This window comes from Caloenas nicobarica, chromosome 1 (genome assembly GCF_036013445.1).
Source record: "Caloenas nicobarica isolate bCalNic1 chromosome 1, bCalNic1.hap1, whole genome shotgun sequence".
NCBI lineage: Eukaryota > Metazoa > Chordata > Aves > Columbiformes > Columbidae > Caloenas > Caloenas nicobarica.
This window is the reverse complement of record NC_088245.1, coordinates 60,125,739-60,146,301: the sequence shown is the minus strand read 5'-3', so window position 1 is coordinate 60,146,301 and position 20,563 is coordinate 60,125,739. Positions and strand designations below refer to the sequence as shown.

Below are 20,563 nucleotides of genomic sequence, written 5' to 3'. Positions count from 1 at the left end.
TTTTCATTTTTAGAGGCAGCACAAACAATAGGCAAAGGTCCTGAACCACATTACTAAGACAGCTTCAGCTGTGACCTCTTATCACCCTTGCTAGATGTGACAGCTGAGCTAAGCCTGCTGAGCCAAGAATGCCCTATGTGTGCTCATATATTGAGGCTGTAAAGAAGTCTGTCAGTGAGTACCAAATAAACACCTTTTTTTCAGGAAAGATATGAGAAAAGCCTACTCTGCCATTTACACAAGTCACTGGAGAGACACCGACCTGGGGCCAGAGTTAGTGACCTAGATGTGAAAGTATCCGCGTACCCCCCACAGGTGCCCCGTGCTTCCCAGGTCACTCTCATCTTCCAAACTTTGTGGAGCTGAATTCAGCAGGGAGGACTCTGATGACTTACCATTCCGTGTGCGCATCATCAATCACCAGGAGGATCTTGGGTTTCTGAGCCACAGGTGGTGTGGGGCTGGTTGAGTGATCAATTAGTCCTGCGGCCGCTTGCGTGGTTTGCTTCATGGCACTGGAGATGGAGCTGAAGATGCTGGTGCCAGCAGAGGAAGACAGCGAGGGCTGTGGTGGCTGCGGATGCTTTCTCTCCGTGGCAGGAGAAACTGGGGAGCTCACAGAGTTGTCAGGTCGCTGCAAGTCCATCATGTAGCCATTGGGCAAATTTGCCACAAAACTACTGTCTGAGAGACGCCTCCGGAGGAAATTCATTGTTGCAGTGTTGTGTGGAAACCTTCTCAGCAAGCGAGGGGCTGAACACGGGTGTCACCAGTCCTGGGGAAGGTTTCTGTGTGCGTGTAGCGTACCTCCTGGCACTCCAGGCAGGTGGGCTTTCCCCCTTGAAATCCTGCGCGAGAAATATGCCTCGGTTTTTCAGATGTGTTTTCTTTGTCTCCTGTGGGAAGAGAATCAAAGACATATGTGTGAGATATATACCATGAGGCTGAGATAGGAAAAACTCTTTGCCTTTTAAATGAGTACATTAATCAACGAGAGGAAAAAAGTACTACTGGCTTCTATGCATTAAAATACACTGGTACAATCAAACAGATTCATGGCTCTGTCTCATCCCCAAACATCTTCTGGTCAGGGCAGATCAGCTTGCACTAGCTTAGGGACTAACAATTCTATAACTGTTCACTGTGCAGAAAGAAAAATTATTCTGGCCATCAGTGTTAATTTTCAAGAGAGAGACAGCTTATTTCTGGCATTTTGTGTGTTACAAATAACACACACTTGTTACAGAATAACCGGAAAATGATCCAATGGAATAAAAAGTTGTATCATAATTGGCAGGCTTGTAAGCAAGGCTCTGAATTTAAGGAACAAATATCCTAAATTCAAATAGCATGTAGAAAATAAATAGCAGAAAAATCCCCGCACACATCTTGATCAAGTTCAGTGGCAGCTTCAAACTACTGATTTCTGTCCCTGCTACTGTCTGCACTCAAAATTAGACCTTGAGCCAGGTGCCTGCTGGTGGTTGCTAGACATAGCAGACTTTGATTTTACAAGTTCACTTGAAGGATTTTTGCAGGTACTCAAAGCTAGAAGTTTGGCCGTCTGATCCTTACACACTTTTTTTCCCCCTGTTGTTGGGTATTTTGTTTTGTTTTGTTTTAAGAAGAAAGTTCTCTTACTGTGCTCATCTTTTCCAGTGAGAAAATAAACACTGTGAAATATAACTATCTGGCTCTTCTCCCTTGACCATAGTATGATGACTTTGTTTTTACCCAGAACACTTTTTTCAGCAGTTATATAATATCACAGAGTAAGTAGCTACTTTAAAATTTCTTTTTTCACTTGTAGGCACAGCCCAGAAATGAGATTTCTACAGTAATTCCCCAAACATTTATCTGCCGAGACAGCCTTGAGTCTTGACCAGAGGCTGGTTGGTGAGGTTTAGGGGGAAAAAAGCAGAAACATATTGCTGATAAAACATAAACGTTTTTCAGGACAGATCAAGATATCTGACCAAGGTATCTGCAGCAACAAAAGTGAGAGTTATCCCATACATCAAGTGAGATGAGCCACTTGAATTCCTGGTATCATCATTAAATCATGCCCCAGCCCGCTTCGTGTCTTTTTTAATGAGCCCCCTACAAACACTGGAGCTCCTTGCCTTCACCTGCCTGGTTTGGCCCCCTCACTTCTCACACTCTTGTCCCAGTCTCTGATTGCCTCCTGATGGCAAGAAACCATCTTTTCCCAGTTGGTCCAAGTGAGCTTGATGTCTGTGGATCACCCTTCTGGAGCTACGGCTGAGGGCTCATGGAACAACCGGAGCCTTAGGGAGGCTCAGATGAGCCTGCCTGCAGCGTGTGAGCTACAAAGAGCCCCTCGGCACATGTCCCCCAAATCTCGTAATCCATCACCACCCCGATCCCATGGGCACAGGATCTGTACGGAACTGAGGGTTCCCTGCTGAAGCTGCTGACATTGGCTTATTAGAGCAATTTTTCTTTTGATTTCTCAGCCCTGGTAGTACAAGTCCTCCAACTTTGCTGGAGCCTGAAGGTAGTCTTTTCCCAGGGAATAGCTCAGGAAATCTTTAATGACTTCCTGCCACATTTACAGTCGATAACGTATCTCAAGGCATTGTGCTGACTTCCCGCCAGCTCCTGGCGCACCCTGTGACTGCACAGCATCAGCAAATGCATGCACTGGGGAGCATTTCGGTAGCACGGTCTGTTTATGCAGCAACTGTTCCAAGACGCAAGTAACATATAGCTACACACCTCATACGTATACCCACACAGCTCTTGGCCTACTCATGTCCTAAGGCAGTACCTATGAGTGCCAGCACAGAGCCATCCGCTGTTACCTGTCCAGGATGAGCAGAGGGGTAGAGCCCACAAAAAACTTTGGGGGATTTGTATACTACAGGCCAGGTAAAAATGCACTGCACTGTCCTGTACTCAGGAACTTGTGCTTTCTATTATACCTTGCATAAGACAAAAAGAATAACCCCCTCACTTTAATGACAGTCCATTCAAGAATAAGTCCAGTCCTGGTTAAGAGGAGCATCCCAGAGATCTACTGTCAGAAGGGCTCTAAATGACTACCCCGTTACTGCGTACAGTGATTGGGTGTGCTCTCTTGGAGGACCTTGGCATTAATTGGTGAGAGGTGGGACATAATTTTGATTAAGCACAAGATGCCTGCCCCTTGCATGCTTTGCACAGCCTCCCAGAGAACTGTCAGCTCCTGCTGTGGCAGCTCTCAGCCACGGGAGGGAACCTGGCCCCAGCCGTACAGGCTGGACAAGGCTCTTTTCTCAAGCCAGTATCCTTGAGACAGGGTCCAACAGGATTTGTGTGCTTTTGAAAGTGTTTCTCACCCACTGCCAGGCTCTCCTCCTCTGTGAGATTTGCATTCTCCAAAAGATGGTGGGCTCCTTGCAAAGCATCAGCAAGTGAAGCGATGGGCAAGTATCTCTGCTCTGCCCTGCGCAGTGGAAGAAGGGCATGGAGGCAGGTGGCATAGGGTGTCTCAGGGCCAGGAAGGGTCAGAGTACCCCGTGACGTGCCTGGAAGGCATGCAGGTTTTCTCCACAACAGGGCTTCCCAAATTGGTCTCTTCAGCGTACCGTTTACAATAAACAATTTATCATACTATTGCACAGCCATGACCACTCGCCTCATGGACTCTTTTAAACAGCAATACTTACAGTGACCCATCATTTTTTCCACCGGGGGTTTCGTAGTGGAAGAATGTTGCCCAGGAGACACTGGGAGCTGGCAAAACTCTCTTGTCCAGAGAGTTTGGGATGCTGCCCTGAGGCTGTCCTGTCCCTCTGCTGGCTGGCACTACCTCTGCTTGCTGTGAAGACGGGGCTGCATGCTGTTGGCTCAGGAAGGAAGGAGAGAAAACCTAAGCAACTGATGTCACGGGGAAATCTCCCTCCAGGAAGGCACGCAGAGGCTGAATTCAAGCAGGATGACACTGCTACAGCACAGAGTAACGCCTGGCTCTGCTCTGGGATGGGAGACGGCAAGCCCACCAGGAACTCTGACTTTTGGTCTGTCAAAGTGATGGCACAGACTGTCCTCCTCTCATGATATGCGTTTTTCTAGTGACCAAGGTAATGTAATTAAAATAGTCTTCCTTTTTTTTTTTTTTTTTTAAAATAAAGTTATCGTGGGCTTCCCTGTATTGATTTATTGATTGCCATTAATGCTGCCACAGAGGAGATCTCTGCAATGGGAGCAGTGCAAACTGCCAGCAGATTCCTTTGCTTGCTGGAAAACCTCACCGTCTGCTTCTGCATCATGCACACTTGCTGTTATTTAGCTTTCAGCAGTAGGTGTTTTCATCCAGGCACGAGCTGAGTAGGTTAGGACCTTATTTTCCTATTGCTTGAAACACCTCATGGAGATCCTGAGGGCTCAGCACGTCAGGCCAAAGCCGGCTCTGTGCAGCTCTCACAGCGTGCAGCCCTCATGCAGCACAGCATCCAGCCGGTATACATACAGATCCTACCCTAGCAGGCAAGTGAGGCTGTAATTTCAACAAAGCCAGGAGACAGCACCTCCTTCATAAGTGAGACAAGTCTGGTAAGCCATATTTTGTCACTCCAGAGCCACAGGTAGGAAAGCTGCTGGCTGTACACCACTGAGTTGTACTTGCCTTTGTGCATAGCAGTGTCTTCCTATGGCTCACATGGAGGCAAGCCACCTACTTAATACTGTGACAGGCAACAGTGTGCCCATAGGAAACCTGTAGCCCTCTGCATGGTTGAAATACAGCCCATGGGCTGCTTCCAGCTGAGGCAGCAGCTCCTGTTGGGTTCCTCAAGCTGCAATACAGCAGCTGCCTCCCACCACACAGGAGTAGTCTGCTCTGCTGTGAAACAGCTGCTCCCAAAAGCTAACTGAGAAAACAGTGGACATCTGGGCCATGGAGCTGCAGGTCGGGGATCTGGGCTGTGTTTCAGGAATGGGAAATAATAAACAAGGCATAGGAGAGTGAGTCCTGAGGAAAGAGAGCAGGCAGGGGAGAGGGCAACAGGAGGAAGAGGAGAAGGTACAAGCAGAAAGAGAAGAAGTAAGCAGGAATTGGCTTAAGCAAAAGACAACATGGGAACATGCAGAAATTCCAAAGTACAGTCATGGAATCAAAAGGAAACGATGTGAGCAACTAAATGAAGCAAGAGCAAGGTCAGTGAAAGCTGACCTTGAAAACAACAGCAAATAGGCTGGGACCATCAGCCCCTTACTAACACGCAGTTAAACTTCCTGGCTGATAATTTCAGAAGGGTGAGGGAGGGTAAGTAATCTGCTCCCTCAGCACGTTGACAGCAGCCAGGCACCTACCTGCTTTTTCTCAAGCACATACTCTACAGAGATGCAAGTTATCTCAGAAAACCTGTTGGCATGTGTTAGGAAACAAGAACAAAACATTCACTTAAATCTCCTTCTGGGTTACCTTCTAACATGAGGTAGCATCCAGAGGGAACCAAACTCAATTGGATGATATCTGTTAACTGTGCTTAGATTTCCTCCAAGCTTGCTATCGGTGCCGTCATGTAATGAACTGACACAATCACACCAGCCTGCATTTGATTCCTGCTCTTGACAACCTCAGCAGAGCAATGCTGGAGGCGGCAAGATGGAAAACCAACGCAGAGATTATCCTCCCACCTCACCATAAGGGCACATTTACTCTGCTCCATGGCAGATGGAAAGATGAGGGGATGCTCCTCATCTGGCAGTGGCCACTTACTGATATCTCTCACATCCATTTTGCTGATGGCCTTCAGTATACATTTGCATTTTAAGATATCCCCATGGGTCCCTTTCTGTCTTCAGGCCTATTGGCACAATGTGGGAGTGGACTTCTGTGGAATGACAGCCATGCTAAGGGAGCTCCAAATCCAGCTGGATGGCTTTCCACACATATTTTCAAAAAGAGGGAAGCAAGATATTATTTATTGCTGTCAGGCTTTCCATTTTTACTTTGAATGGCTTCAACATTCCCAAGCTTGCCATAGCTTAGCATTTTTTGGGAAGAATTAAAAACAGAATAAGGCAATTAGTTCTGAAATTAATTAGAACATTTTGGGGGTTTTACCTGACTTGCCACAGTTTTGGACTTAAGAGGCTCATGTGTTCAAACATTTCTTGGTATTTTTTCAGCTGAAATTCCATAAATCAGAAAATTAAAACAATCGGAGTTAGAAAAAGAAAAGAATACCCCGCCAAAATCCCCACATTTGGTAAACCTGAAGCATATACAAAAACTGTAAAGGTTGGAAAGACTGTATGCTGTCCCAAAGAACAGACAAAAAGAGTTTCCATACCCATGTTCGGTTTGCAGAGAGCTTTCCCAAGCATCAGCAATGCAATACAGCTCTAACATAGGCACCGGCTGAAATTTTCAAAACCTATAAAGCTACAGCACAAATTCCTCCTAAAATCAGAGAGGTTCGTGCATACTGATGCCAGAGACACTTCTGGAAATTGTATATCTGCTATGACTGACAGCAGCAGAGCCGTGCTGTCTCTTTGAAGCAGTGGCAAGAAATCAGGACCCTGCAGCTGGAGGGGTTGGCAGGGCAGGGGAGAGGGGAAAGCATGTCCCCAGGACAATGATGAGTTCCCTGTTGTGTGCTAGACAGCTGCTCACCAGAATTTCGCTTCCTTCCCAAAATTCTTTATTACCTTTCATGGTAACAGTGATTTCCTTTGGAAATGTGCTCTTTAAGGATTTTCACAAGAAGGCGATGTATTGCACATCTAATTTCTCTGTTTAGACAGATCCTCAGAGATGCCAGAAGGTCTCTTTTTCAGAAATAGATCACTTTGCAAAGTTCAACATGTTTCATTAAACCACTGATAGATATAAAGATCCAACAACTCTCCTGTCTCATTGCTCCATTCTTATAGACCTTAAAAAAAAACAATCCTCTCTACTTTTTTGGGTGGCTGTTTAACTGGAGAGGTCTATTTTTTTCAGTTTGCAAAGCTGTCAGTGCTTTCTATATAGCAGTTTCACCATAGGGGATTTGCCTTATCTGGTCCTGAAGATAATGGGTGTGTGCATACAAAACGGAGTGCAAATGGGACCATTTCTCAAGAGCTATACCCAGCACAGAAAATGAGTAAGTCTGTTTCCTCTTTCGCCGGTCATTTTGTAATGGCAGTCAAGGCAAAGAAGAAGGAAAAAAAAATACTCTAAAAGGACAAAATGTCATTGTAAGATCAGCAGTTTTCCAAGTAGATTGCAAAGGAAGATGACTAAAGCCATGAACAATAGTGAAAAATTTTCTAGTGAAAAATAAATCTGAATATTATGATAATACTCTATGGCTTTAATACCCCCAAGGGCAAATTACGATGTGCTACTTCTTGGAAACAATACATTATTTCCTCATTTTATCCTCACTGTGGAAATCCTGTTGGCACCTAACAGCCACAGTGTTGTCTCTGTGGTAATATCCCCTTGTCAATGAGCTTAGGGAGGCCTTTTGTGGCCTGTCTCTCTTCAATATCAATATTTGCTTATCAGCAAAGCCAGATACGGCTCAAGTGGAGCAGGCAGTATGGGGCAAAGAAATCCTGTGCTAATCCTTGAATATTACAGAGCCACCTCCATCTGAAAATCAGTTGACTTGGCATGCTGTCCCATTTCTTATTTCCCTAGAGTGTTGTGGTCATTCCCACCCTGAGCAACAGTGACACTAATGCTGCCATTAAGGCTAATACTTACATGCCAAAGTGGCTCCTGACAATTATATTAAAGAAAAGCAAGAGACAGCAGTACAAACCAGTTAATTTGTGGAGATAAATGCTCTGCATATTAAGCAGATGCAGTTGAAAGAAGGAAGCAGGCAGAGCTCTGATGCCCTCATCTTTTTCCTTCCCAGCCTCAGATCTGATGGAGTTCATGTCGTGTGTTCGTGAGACACGCTCTAAGTTTCCTGCAGTAACTGTACAAGTCCTGATTTCATGGTGATAAGGCTGAAAGCAACATCAGACACACCACTAATAGACCAGGGATTTCCTTCAGCTGAGAGAAGCATTGCTTTGAAGAGTGCTGATCTGAATAAAATCAAGAAGCTGGATGTATTTAAATATGTAGGTCCTGCCAATATGCATTAGGGCTCATCCAGATAAAAGATGCCTAAGGGACTGACAACTCACAAGTTCTCAGAGGAAGCTGCAGCAGCCTGCCAGTGCTAATGGTGCTCCTGCCTTGATTACGATCACATACTTGTCCTGGTTCCTATCCCATTTTCTTTCCATTGTATTTCAATTCTGACACAACACGCTCGTTATTCAAAATGCAGGTAAACAGAAAAAAAGTGCTATGGGTCATGAAAGGGAAGAAACAATTCACTAAGAGGTCATACTACACACCAAATCAATAACTATTAATTAAGTGATGGTGATTAGAAGGGTTTTCTTTTTGGAGTGCAAATTGTATTACTTTTCATATGTTTATAAGACAAAAATGGATTGCATATTTCCAAATAACATAACTTCAAACACAACTCTGCAATTCTTGCATCAATGCTTCTAACTAATTTAAAAATGCCTCAAATATTCAATTTATTTCCCAAATGTTCTATGCTTCTAGGGGTTAAGAAGTTTTTCTTCAAACATCTGAAGTCTCCTAAACCATCTGTAATGCTAATATATTCCATCTAAGCTTTGCGGCCATTTGCATTCACCCCCTTTCTTCCCCCTGCACCATTCCAGGTACCACCATATCCCCGTTCCCAAAATTTTTCCCATACGTCAAGGAACCCCTTATAATACTTGGGATTTACTTAATCTGATGATGTTAGCAGCAGATACCTGGAGAAATAAAGTCTGTAATTTGCCTTTGTGCAGAAAGGTGCTCATTTGCTTTCTAACCATACATGTGCATCTCATGGAGCAGCACTTAATGCAAGGAGAGGAATAAACTGGAAATTTGAGTGGACTTACTCATTTATTTTGATGATGGAAGAGAAAGACAATGTTTTTACTGCACACTGGGGAAGATTTCTGATGCAACTGTAAGACAGCTTGATTCTTCCACATGATGTAGAAGTGGTAGGAGATTGCCTGGCTAGACTATTCCCCTCAAAGAGGCAGAGAAAACAGGGGTTGGTAGATCCTCATCTGCAACATTGTAGGGGTTCAGCTGGCTGTGTTTGTCTCAGGCTTTGTGATGACCAACCCAAATTGTGCTGAGCATTTCCAGGAGGTGTTTTTCTGCACTTGTTTTGGCATCATTACTATTGATCACATGGGGACACGCAAAAAGCTATGTGGGTTTGTGTAATACATCCCTTTTGCTTGCACCGTGCACCCACGGGATTCTCACCCCGGGAAGGGTGACAATCCCTTCCAGCAGAGCTGGGCTGAGCACACCAATCTTTGCACCATCACCAGTGCCCACTTCCCAGATGTAACCTCACAATTGTTCACAAGATCCTGCTCTGGCATGGTTACAGCTTGGAGCTGCAAGTCAAATGTATTCGTGGTGTCTGCAGGAGCCTGTGCAGGACAGTCAGGAGGCAGGTGCTTTGCTTTCTTAATAAAGCATCTGGCCAGGTTTCAAACGCCATTTAAGAAGTGATGTTGGCTCCATAGGAATACTTTGTTGATAAAGAGTTGTACCACCAGAGGTGCACTGCTATAATTAGAAAGTATGTTTTAAAAGCCTAATAATAAATTATTTCACTAATTGTCCTTTATCAAGCTGTCTTCTCTCCCAGTTCCTGTCTGCTTACTCATCCAGATTTTGCATTCATGCTGGATGCTATAGGAGCCCTCCAGAATCTGCTCCAAATGGTGGAAGCTATATTTAGGCAAAAAGCATCAGAAAATATAATACATGACTATGAGAACTGAAACAGGTTCTAGACCCAAAGTCCTGAGAGAGTAGGCTAGTGGGATGGGCCCAGACACGGAAATAAAGCACGACATGATTTTAACAGTCATCTGCCATCAGCTTGGGGAAAGGTTACTCAAAGTCAATGCCTTGGTTTCCTCATTTAGGAAGGCAAGTTTTATTTTGTAGAGTGCAGAGAGATTATACGGCTCAGCTCTCATGCCTCATACTGCACCACTGAACCAAGCATGAGCAGCTTATGCTGGTCAAGAGCTCTGGTTACCCTGCTGATCAGCAGCTGAATTACAAAGCCTTTAAGGGTTACAAAATTGCCCAGTCTTATTTAAGTACCTAACCACCAAGCCTTTCAAGGGCTGGTGAATATATAGTGGGGCAGGGGAAAAGAAAGCTTTCTCAAAGGAAAAAATGTGGCACTTGAAACCATTTTGTAACTTGGAATGTAATAAAGGATATTTTAGACTCTCCTTCTCCCATACTCACAGAATGTCTTTACCAAGCCTGGAAAGGAGAGAAAGAAGGGGAAGAGGGGAAGGGAGAGCATGAGGCAGCTCTGTAGCTGGACAGCCGAAGCAGGGAGGAACTGGAGCTGCATGCACTGGTATGAGCTCTTACCAGGTACACGCACAAATACAGCATGACTGACCAGTCACAGAGAGCATGAGCATTGCAGCAGGCAGAACAGAAATGGGAACATCCTACAAATCTCAGACAGAGGTTATCTGAGAGCCACACTGGGGCTTCCCTCTCTGTGTATGTGTCCTGACTAGTAGGACAGGTAAGCAGTTCCTATTTACATATAATTACATGATGATGTAGCCAACGATAGCAGCAGTATCACCAAGTATTCCTGTTCCCCTGTGGGACAATGTATATTTGTTTAGAGCTAAGTGGTGCAGTCCCATGTGACTGAGGCTTACTGATGAAAGCCCCTTTTACTGTAGCTATGTATTTACAGAAGAAAGACAAGTCCAAAACTAGACTGTAAGATCAGCTGAAGAGTCCAAAACAAACTCAGCAGAGCTCTGAGTAATGGCTGGAGAACTGCCTCTTGGTTTATTTTCAGCTCTTGCCCAGACTCTGTGCCTGAGCATAAAGACCAGCCAGTATAAAAACTTGTGTATTGAAACTGGCCACCTTGTAATAATTGCATGGCTTTGTCATTCCTATGCAGTCACAGAACTGGTTAAAAAAACTCACCCCAAAACAAACCCAGGGGCACAACGTCTTAGCTTCAAGATGTCAGAGGCTGGCATGGATGGCAGGCTGAGGAAGAATGTTTCTTCCCTGTAGCTTTGCACAAAGCTACGTACTCACAGAATCTGGCCTCCCCCTGTTAAAGACACCAGCCAAATTCTGCCTGTGCTTGCACTTGCATATTCCATGTTTTCCATTGGCTTGAGGTGAAGTACAGAGCTGATCTTCCTGCATGTTGTAGTATTGCAGTCAGTCCATTAAAAACCCGAAAACCATTATTCTCAATTTCAAGGCTGCGTGTAAAAGGAAACCAATCTTATGGCTTCTGTGGATAGAAAGAGTAGTTTCTTTATGTTTTTTTTTTTTCCTTATGGACTTTTTACTTTGAGCAAGTCACTTAACTGCTTTGTCCCTTAGTGTGCCTGATTGTATAATGATATTTCTGTTAAATAAAGCATGGAAAAGCTAAATTGGGTCAAGTCTGAGAGAGACTGAGATGTGCGGTGATATAAATACAGATTGCAGAGGTGTTCTATAATATGCAATGCAAATATGCAGCTGTTAAAAATTAAATCTACCTGAAAACTATATTACTTTTTAACATGGAAGAACATACAGAGCTGTCAGCACAAATGAGAGCTGCTAAGGTCACCAGAGTCCAGTTTCAGAGCTGATCACTGCAAAAACTGTTGTGGATACTCAGATGTTAATTGTGTAAGAAAGTGATGTATGAGTGATCTTTTATAAATAAGTCAGGTTAGATGTAAGGATCTCTGTCCCCTTTCCTATCTACTCCAATGCAGCCGAGTGTCCAAACATGACCCAGTGAGTGATGGGATTGTGAAAATCTGGTATTATCACTCAGCTCCATAGAAATGGATCACTTTCACATGTTGGTCATAGACACTGCACATCCACAAGTATTTTCCTAAGAGCTGCAGGAAGAACTCTATTTAAATCATTTCGTATGGAAATCCACATGTAAAACATTATGAGCACTAATAATAATGTACACTGCACGATAATAAATACATAAAAGTCCTTCATATCATCAGCTTAATCACTCACTGTCTTCTTGCTTCAGCTCCCCATCATTAGTATTTCATTCCTGAAAGAGGATAATTGCTTTGGATCTCTTCAATTACTACTAAAGCACTGCAGAGCACTTGTAAAAAATCAAATAGATTTGAAGACTAGGATCACTGAGCTTGGCCTCCCACGTAGTGCAGCTTGTGTAGTTTCTCCCAACAACTTCTATCATGAGTTTATCACTTCCAAATAAAAAACTAGCTCCAAGGCTAGTCCATGAACACTCACAGGTGTGGTCCAAACTAGCCCTGTATCTCAGCCATCACCACTGTAGCAAGAGCAAAGCAGCAGCTCCCTGAAAGCCTGAGTGAAGAATTTTGTCCAGCTGTGATGATCCACCAACTTCAGCAGGGACTGCGTGACCATGCGATACCCCAACACAAAGACACTTGTTTAAGCACCCCAGAAGAGCTCAGATGGTTCAGGCTGTAAAGCAGCAGCTGTCTCCTGGGCAGTTAAATCTTGAGCAGCAGCTGCTGCCGGCACATCATCTGCAGGGCTAGTCAGTGCCTGGCAGCAACTCCTACCTGAGCTGATTTCTCAGTTTGCGCTACCCTGAAGGTTGAACAAGAAATATTGCCAAGTGACGCAGGAGATGGCAGCTGGTTTGGCATCCTTGGGCCTGCCCTCCCTCTGCCTCATCGGCACTGAGCCTCATGGCAAAGCCTATCCCCTGGGGTTGCTGCCAGCTGCGACCCACCAAGCTTTCTTTGCCAGCAAGCAGCAGCGAGGCTGCAAACTTCAATCAAACTGTTGGTCTTTGTTGGTACCTACATGCAATCACAGCACCTGCCTGATGCTTCTTAATACTAATGAAGCAGCAGCAGAAACCTTCTGGCTAGAGAAACTGTGGTGGAAGACCTAGTTGTACCTGAGTATTCCCACCTAGTAAGTATAACAGCTGCTCTATGTTAGCAAAGAAACACGAGCTTTCCAGGAGGAAGCACAGAAGCTGGTATTAGTTAAAATGGACACCCTGGCTGTATTTTGGGTTTCAGAAGTGCTCTTTAGAGGCTCACAAAGATTTATTGCTGCTGATTATTACACTTCCCCTCTCCAGTTGCCAGCCCTAACCATACCATGGAAGTGGCATGTGCTATGATCTCTTAAAAAATAAAAAATCAGAGTTTTTCTTACCTGCCCATAGCCCTTGATGCTCTACCGCTGTACAGAAAAACATGCACTTAGGAGGCTAGGCAACAGAAGGGTATATTTATTCTTCACCACCTACTCTACTCTAGGAAAAACGCTGGTCTTGCGGCATCATGTGAAGGTAACCAGTTATCGCTTCTATTAGTCCAAGGTGTGGGAGGCTCTGGAGAAAGCTGCAGAGCTGCAGATGCCTGACTAAGGATTGAACCCTGTTAGTGTCCTCTCTGTTTTCAAGCCAAAGGACAACTATTTCAGAACTCCCTCAGGGTCCTCAGCAGATTGTGTTCCTCTAACGACCAGATGGGAAGGCAGACTGACAGAGGCAGAGCTGAAGGTGTAGATTCTTCCGAACAGAAGCACTAAGGTCTTCTCACCTGTGGCTGTATGGGAGGAATTACAGCATAGGAGACACACAGAGCCACACTAAGGATGGTCTGGTTGAAAATGTTTATATTTGTAAGAGTAAGTTGAAAACCAGACTGCTGATTTCAAAGAAATTTTGCCATTTCGAAATATTTTCTGCCCCAAAACGGCACAACAAATATTCCAAAATTTCTTAACATGAAAATGTTGCACCAAATATGCCATTTATTTGCAGGCTTTCTTTTCCAAACAAATTTTCAAATATGATATTTCCAGAGCCTGTTTTACAGCTATTGAACTGTGGTCTTTCAGTGGAGAGATGCTGTACTGAAATGTTGCTGGCAGACTACTTCTAACAGTGGGGCTGAAGGAGCATTATGAGGTTTGGATATCACAAGTTAACAGCATGTTACTGCTATTATTTATCCCAGGCAACCAAAGCTGGCCACAGAACTTTTCTGTCCAGAAGATGAAATGGCAGCAATGTAGAAGCTCGTGTCTTCTGTCTTCCTCTGATTATCGCCTTACTTTTACTGGAACACTTACCAAACTCCAATGTTATGTGTAAGTTAGCAGAACAGAGTGTACAGAAAAACTTGCAATGCTACCTATTTAACTGGCAACTATCTCAGAAAGTAGAGAATCAATTCCTTCCCTTCCAGCTCAAGCATAATTCTCATCAACTTGAATGGAATTCTCTACTGAAGTTTGGGGATTGGATCTGATCCCTCTCTCTTTCTGACCCCAGTGGAAGGCAGATGATCTTGCATGGTTGGCATGACTTTTGCGGGAGATGCCAGATAGTGACTTCAGAAGATCAGCGACTGCCCCAGGTCACTAAAGGCACCATCTCGCTGTTTCTGTGGGTCACTTCTAGGGAGGGGAAAACAGTTACTCAGTCTGACCATGGGGCTCTGCAAAAGAGGTGGCACTTTCTTTCAAGATAAAGGCTTGAGACATAAAGCCAGAGGCCTGTGACCTGTGACTAAGAGCCAGAGACATCAAAGAATCTTCCTGGGGAAATTGTCCTTGCACATTAATAGGCATTGTCAGCTCTAGCTCTTGACAGGCGCCATCCTCTCCCATGCCTCATGTTTCTTAGGAGCTGGCGCGTTGAATGGCCTCAAGAAATTCTCATACACAAAACTGCCCCTGCGGGGAACAGCAGGGGAAGCCCTGACTGAAAGGCTCTGTTGAATTATTAAGGTTGCCCAGAGTAAACCAGGGTAACCTTCATCTTAATTCCTGACAGCCTCTTTCAATTTTATTATAATCCAGCACCCCCCTACCTTGCCTACTCCTCTCTCTCCCATAAAAAGAAACTTCACAAGACTGCTGAAGTAAGAAAGCCTGCCCGCAAGATTAGCTAAATACACACAGGCCTATTTTAGATAGATGCATCGAGCTAAATACAGCAGCCTTCAACTGCTGGAGAGAGCGCAGCATTTCATCCAACCCCTCTTGCCAAAGCACATTAATGCTTTAGCAACCAGAAGGGAAATACAGACACTGAGTCTCATCTTTAAGCAGCAAAACCAAACACTTCTAGGCTAAAAAAAGAATAAGTGCTTCCTAACTGGTCAGATTATTTGGCTTTGTCAAGATCACTTCTGAAAACAGCCAAGCGTATTTCCTTGCCCACGTGCTGTGCCTCTGGTCCCTGGCAGCTGCCTGTGATGGGCACAGTGCGTCAGAGGTGGACGCAGTCAGTCAAGGACAGAATCACCCAGCCCGTCACCTCCAGGACTGTGTGATGGTTCTTTTTCCCATTTTTTTTCCCCCCCACTGTTCTATAGCTGCAGTTAAAAACAACTGTGCTATGCTGATAGGTTGTGTAAGAAAAATCTGGATTTTCTTTACTTCTTTCTCCGAGGAAACTCTATAGTTTTTAGCATCCGTAGCCAAGAAGGTCTTTGACATGTTCCTGGGTTGCAATGTGCTACAAGGCTGTTCAGCCTTACTCTAGATCCAACAAGTTAAAGATTAAAGTGGGGAAGAAAGACAACAGCGTAAGGGATATGTTTGTTATATTGTTCAGAAGAAGACAACCATGCAGGGCCGAGACACCCTATATTAAAAATAATACATTTTATCTAAAAAAAAGAGTTTTACTGTATTTTAAACAACTGATTTTAAAGGTCTGAATCATCTTGGAACTGAATATTCTGCTGCTATTGGTTTTGGTTTTCTAATAGTCCTATGTAAATATGCTTGTGTTTGCTTATCAAGTTAGTTTAGTGGCGGTGAAAGTCTACCAGTCCTTCTAGATTAAAAATACTTTGCATTGGCTACATAAGAGGTATTGCATAAGCATTTCTAGCTGTTTTCTTTTCACCAGGCTTGGAAGTCCTGAGTCCCAGTGGTGTGAGACTTTCTCCATTCATTTGGATGGGAACGACGCATCAGTTATCTTGTTCTGCTCCAAATAATGTGAATGGTTTTAGCTATCACTTCTACCAAAAAAGTGGCTTATTCGTATCCTTTCTTAAATAGCCTCATGGTTTTAAAGGTCTAGAACCAGCAAGTTAAAAAAATATTTCCTTCGGTGTTTGTGCCATTATCAACTAAATATAAAATTAAATTGTAAACTAAAATGTAGGGCTTGAGGTAACACACTTTCTACACTCAAGGGAGCTGAACAGCCTACTGAAACCATGAAGACCTGGCTGAAGACACTGGTTGCCATCTTTTAAAAGGAGTCAGCATTATGTGTTTGCTCCTGTGTATGAGAAGAAATAAGGAAGCCAATGCTTTTCCGTGCTTCTCAGTTGAAGTATACAGGGAAGAAGTGTTGAGAGCAGGTCATTAATCAGCCAAAACCCACAATGTCTGGCAAAAATGAAATCTGGATCTTCCAAAAAAAGGCACACCCTTCTCCCCCACTTAGCACAGCTCCTCTCCCCCACTTTGTACAGCTCGTCACTTGTCTCTCCAGTCCTTCAACTCTCCTCTCTTTAATGTGAACTCTGGCTTCTTTTTCCAGCCCATAGGAAAATAATACTGCTGACGTTCTTCAGGCTGGAGTGCTGCACAACACAGCAGCTCTCTGTCTCGTTCACATCCCAACCTGACAGTCTACAACCAAATTTGATGTGCCTTTAAAAATGACTGTAGTTACTCTCTCAGAAGTGATTTAGAGGCAATACTCCCAGTTTCAGGAAGCCTGGAAAATGGGTCTTTCCTACCCCATCCAATCTACTTTGTTTCCCCACCATGATAGCCCACCAGAGGCCACCCTGGGAAGCCGATAACGTTTTCACATCACTCTGGTGATGCAGAATTCTGCAGAATTCAGCCCTTTGCAACGTAACACTGTCACCAGGACAAAAGATCATTTCCACCCGGAAGGCTGCATCACAGTCTCTTTCTCCTACTTTTCCAAGACCATCTCATTATTTATTTTGCCTTTATGAGCAGGGTCTAAATTACAAGCACGTGCCCTGGGCCACCTTTCCTGTGGCCACTGTAGTCTGCTAATGGCAGCAAAGCCATACTACACCTTTGCTTTAGTGTTTGATCCACGCAGACACAGTAGGATTATTTCTCATTAAACAGACAATAGATAAGTGTCTGGAACCTGACAGCCATTAATACAGACATCATTAGTTCTACATAATCACTTCATTTTCCTTGATAATCATATTATAAATATATTTGTCTCTACAGTACTGAGCCAGTAGCACATCTACTACAATTGCTAATCAGATCCCTGCTGTTTGTCAGCATTCAAGAAAAATTCCTTGACATTTTCTAATCTCCAGATGAGGTAGGAGAATACCATGCCAAACCATGAAGGATGGGAAGAAGTGAAAAATTATGCAGAATGTAGAGGTAGAATGGCTTCCCCACTGCTTAAACAGAAAGGAAACCATTTTGTCACATGGATAACAGACATATCTAGAAATCGGAAGATTGCCATTTGGCCTTCCCAAGTCTGTTTGAAAACTTATGATCCAGGGCTTTGTACACCTCTGGGGACACAAGTCAGCTGAAAACATGGAGGCCTGAGGGGAGAAGAGAAACACTGGAGTGAGCAAAGGGGAGGGATGCAGGAGGCAGAACAGTGATGCTGTTTGAAAGAAAACGATCTTATAACAGCTCTGAAAATGCCCTGTGTGTTTTGTTTGACATTTCAAGTTAGCAGCTTTGCCTACCAATAAATTATCAGATCAAGCCACTGCACCTTTATCAGCTAATAATGGTATCTAGGCCAGGGCAGATCTTTGTTATGCCCATTTGGGAATTCTCTGCTTCTTTGCTTAGCTCCTGAAGTGTCAGGAAAGAGATTTTTAGCCTAAAAGCTTCAAAAACAGAATAAAACATCCTAGAATGTTTACCACAAACCCCAGCATTCTGGAGAATTTCCATACTGATTAAAAAGTGACCATACACCTCTATAGACAGAGCAGCATCCTCTGAGGGGAAATGCCACAATACAATACACCAGTCACTATGCAATAAGAACTAAACTAGCCTCTCTCCCCCGCGTCCCCCCCCCCTTTTTTATTTTTAAAGAGGATAAGTGGATTTTTGTTCTTGCTGGAAAGTGCAATGTAAATGACACAAAACCAATGAATTTTTGGAATGTGGAATAAGCTTTGCAAGGTGGAAAAAAAAACCCAAACAAATTAAATGTTAAAATTAAAGCAATAATCTTTTTATGGAGGAGTTGTGAAAGTTAAGGGCACTGTGTTTCAGTCCTCTGGGTAGAATTTGCAATACTACAAATCCCATCAGAGCAATTACCCACACATCATATGTCTGCTCCCTTCCATACCCCACCAAAAAATAGAAAGGAGGAAGAGTGGAGAGACAGAGAATAATGGTACCCTTTCTGGGGGAGGAAGAATGATGTGGAGGACACTGACTAGTTTGTTGTAATTAGCATTAACAGCAACAAGGAGCACAAGTTTTGCATCCCGTCATGCCTCTTCATCACTAGAGTGCATAGCCTCCTAACCTCCACCCAGGAAAATGATATAATTGCATGAATTAATCATCTGGGACAATTAATGGCAAAAGCGACCTCAGGTTTCCAGCACAGTCCCTGGCACCGGTGAACTGGCAATGACGTCAGCTTCCCCGAGAATACACTGGCATTTTGCCCGTTCCTGAGCCTTGCTCTTGACTCTGAGAGCAGAAGCAAAACAACGTAGTCACACAACCGGTGATAAATGCTGCCACGCTGCAGTGTCAGAGGGGTGCTCCTCTGGTCAAATTCCCCCTGTGCCTCTCCCAAGGAAGATGCATATCCCAAAATGGGCAAGTGCGAATGGCTTCCTCGGATGTGCAGAGAGATGGACTCTGCAGGTGCGCCTGAGTATCTGCCTCTTTTTTGGTAAGGAGAGCCTCCCGCTCTGCACCTGGAAGCTCTGCAGCCTTTTGGAGTATGTGAATAAGCAAGTTATTTAATTATTCCTTTTACTGGGGCAGAGGTAAGGGGAGAGAATCTTAGTATGCTGAGGACTTTATTTTCAGATGGCCAGGCTAGTTTTGCTTCATTTATTAGCTCACTTCGATGCTGTGAGTTCTTTGAAAGCTGGAGTCAAACTCAACTATGATCGTGATTTTTTTCTAACTTAGAGGAGCTGAAGGACAGGAAAGGTGTGAGAAATCAAGAGACAAAAACCCGCCAGCTTACGGTATATGCCCTGTCTTAGATATGTTTTTCAGTCAGCTCTTCCAGGTGAGATGAGGAGAGCATGGCTCTGTCCTATGGGAATCTGCAGCACATTCCCTTTGGGTTTTCCATCATCAAATACAAATATCCTCTGTAAAGCAGAGCCTTTTTGTACCTGTGCCAGGTGAGTCTCCTTTCAGTCTCACTTGAGGGACATGCACAAGCTGTGAGGCAGAGGGGGTCAGACTCAGCCCAACACCCCCAGCAGCACATCCCAGAGACTGGCTCTCTGCTGGGAATATCAGGTATGTTTGTATTTTCCCATCTTTGGGCTGCATGAGAAAACCACAGAAAATAAAGAGTTTGGGTAGGGAAAAGTTAACCCCTGATGTAAGAGACTTGGTGTCAGAGAGGAAGGAGAATTTTTTTGGGCAAACCGGTTTGATTAGTCCAAGATTAGCCATTTTGTTGCTGCTTCTTGTGAGGCTTTCTTCCTTACTGCTCTTTTTTGGAGGGAGCTGCTGGCTATTGCTTTCTGAGCAAGCAGAAAAAGTGTACCTCCCTCAGCACTCATCATGAGTTATTTTCCAACTGAGATATCCACAGGTCAGCAACATCTTTGTCTCAACAACACTTTCCTCTGGATCCTGACTTAAGAAGAATGAGGTAGTGAAAACATATGAGAAGCAGCTAAAGCTGTTCATGTCTCACAGCAAGCTGCAATCCCCACTCTGGTTAGTGACTGGGCTGAGGTTACCCAGCTCAGGACAGCCTTGTCTTAAAGGCTTGCAAAGATGTAAGCTGCAGAGGTGTGAATATAGCATAATCACTGCAAACAACATTCCCTGTCTACATGGCTTAATGCCACTTGTCACATTTGTAATCTAGCTTCCCCCAACTGTCCTGTCTGTTTAGCAGCCACTTGTTATCAGGGCGAAGGCAGTGAAACAAAGGGAAGGGCAGAGGCTAATTTGCTTGATGTGCTCCTGCTTTTCCAGATAACATTAATTTGTGAGCTCTAACTGATTCTTAGAGGTGCTCACCCTTCACATCATTAAGAGGGAGATAGCGAATCTGTGGAAACAACTCAATAGGTTATCACTTTAGCAGCAGGCAAACACAACGGTTTGATCATCAGTCCTTCTAACCAGTCAGATAACCTGTCCTCATTCCCCACCTCACTTCCCAGGTGTAGCTAGCTCAGTAGATAGGATTAATCCACTTTCCTACTCACTTGCAATCTCCATGTTAGAGAATCTGATTACACCTATTGCTTGCAATTTATCTCCACCTGCCAT

General features: G+C 44.1%; 1 protein-coding gene across 2 annotated transcripts in view; it reads right to left on the bottom strand.

The window, feature by feature from the left end:
- The window catches only part of SYN3 (synapsin III), a 178,098-nt gene extending 177,386 nt beyond the window's left edge, over window positions 1–712 (bottom strand). For both annotated transcript variants that reach the window (XM_065647022.1, XM_065647013.1), the window contains exon 1: window positions 396–712. In XM_065647022.1, coding sequence (XP_065503094.1) covers window positions 396–712 — 317 coding nt within the window. The remainder of the gene's footprint in view (window positions 1–395) is intronic.
- Between the last annotated feature and the right edge of the window lie 19,851 nt (window positions 713–20,563).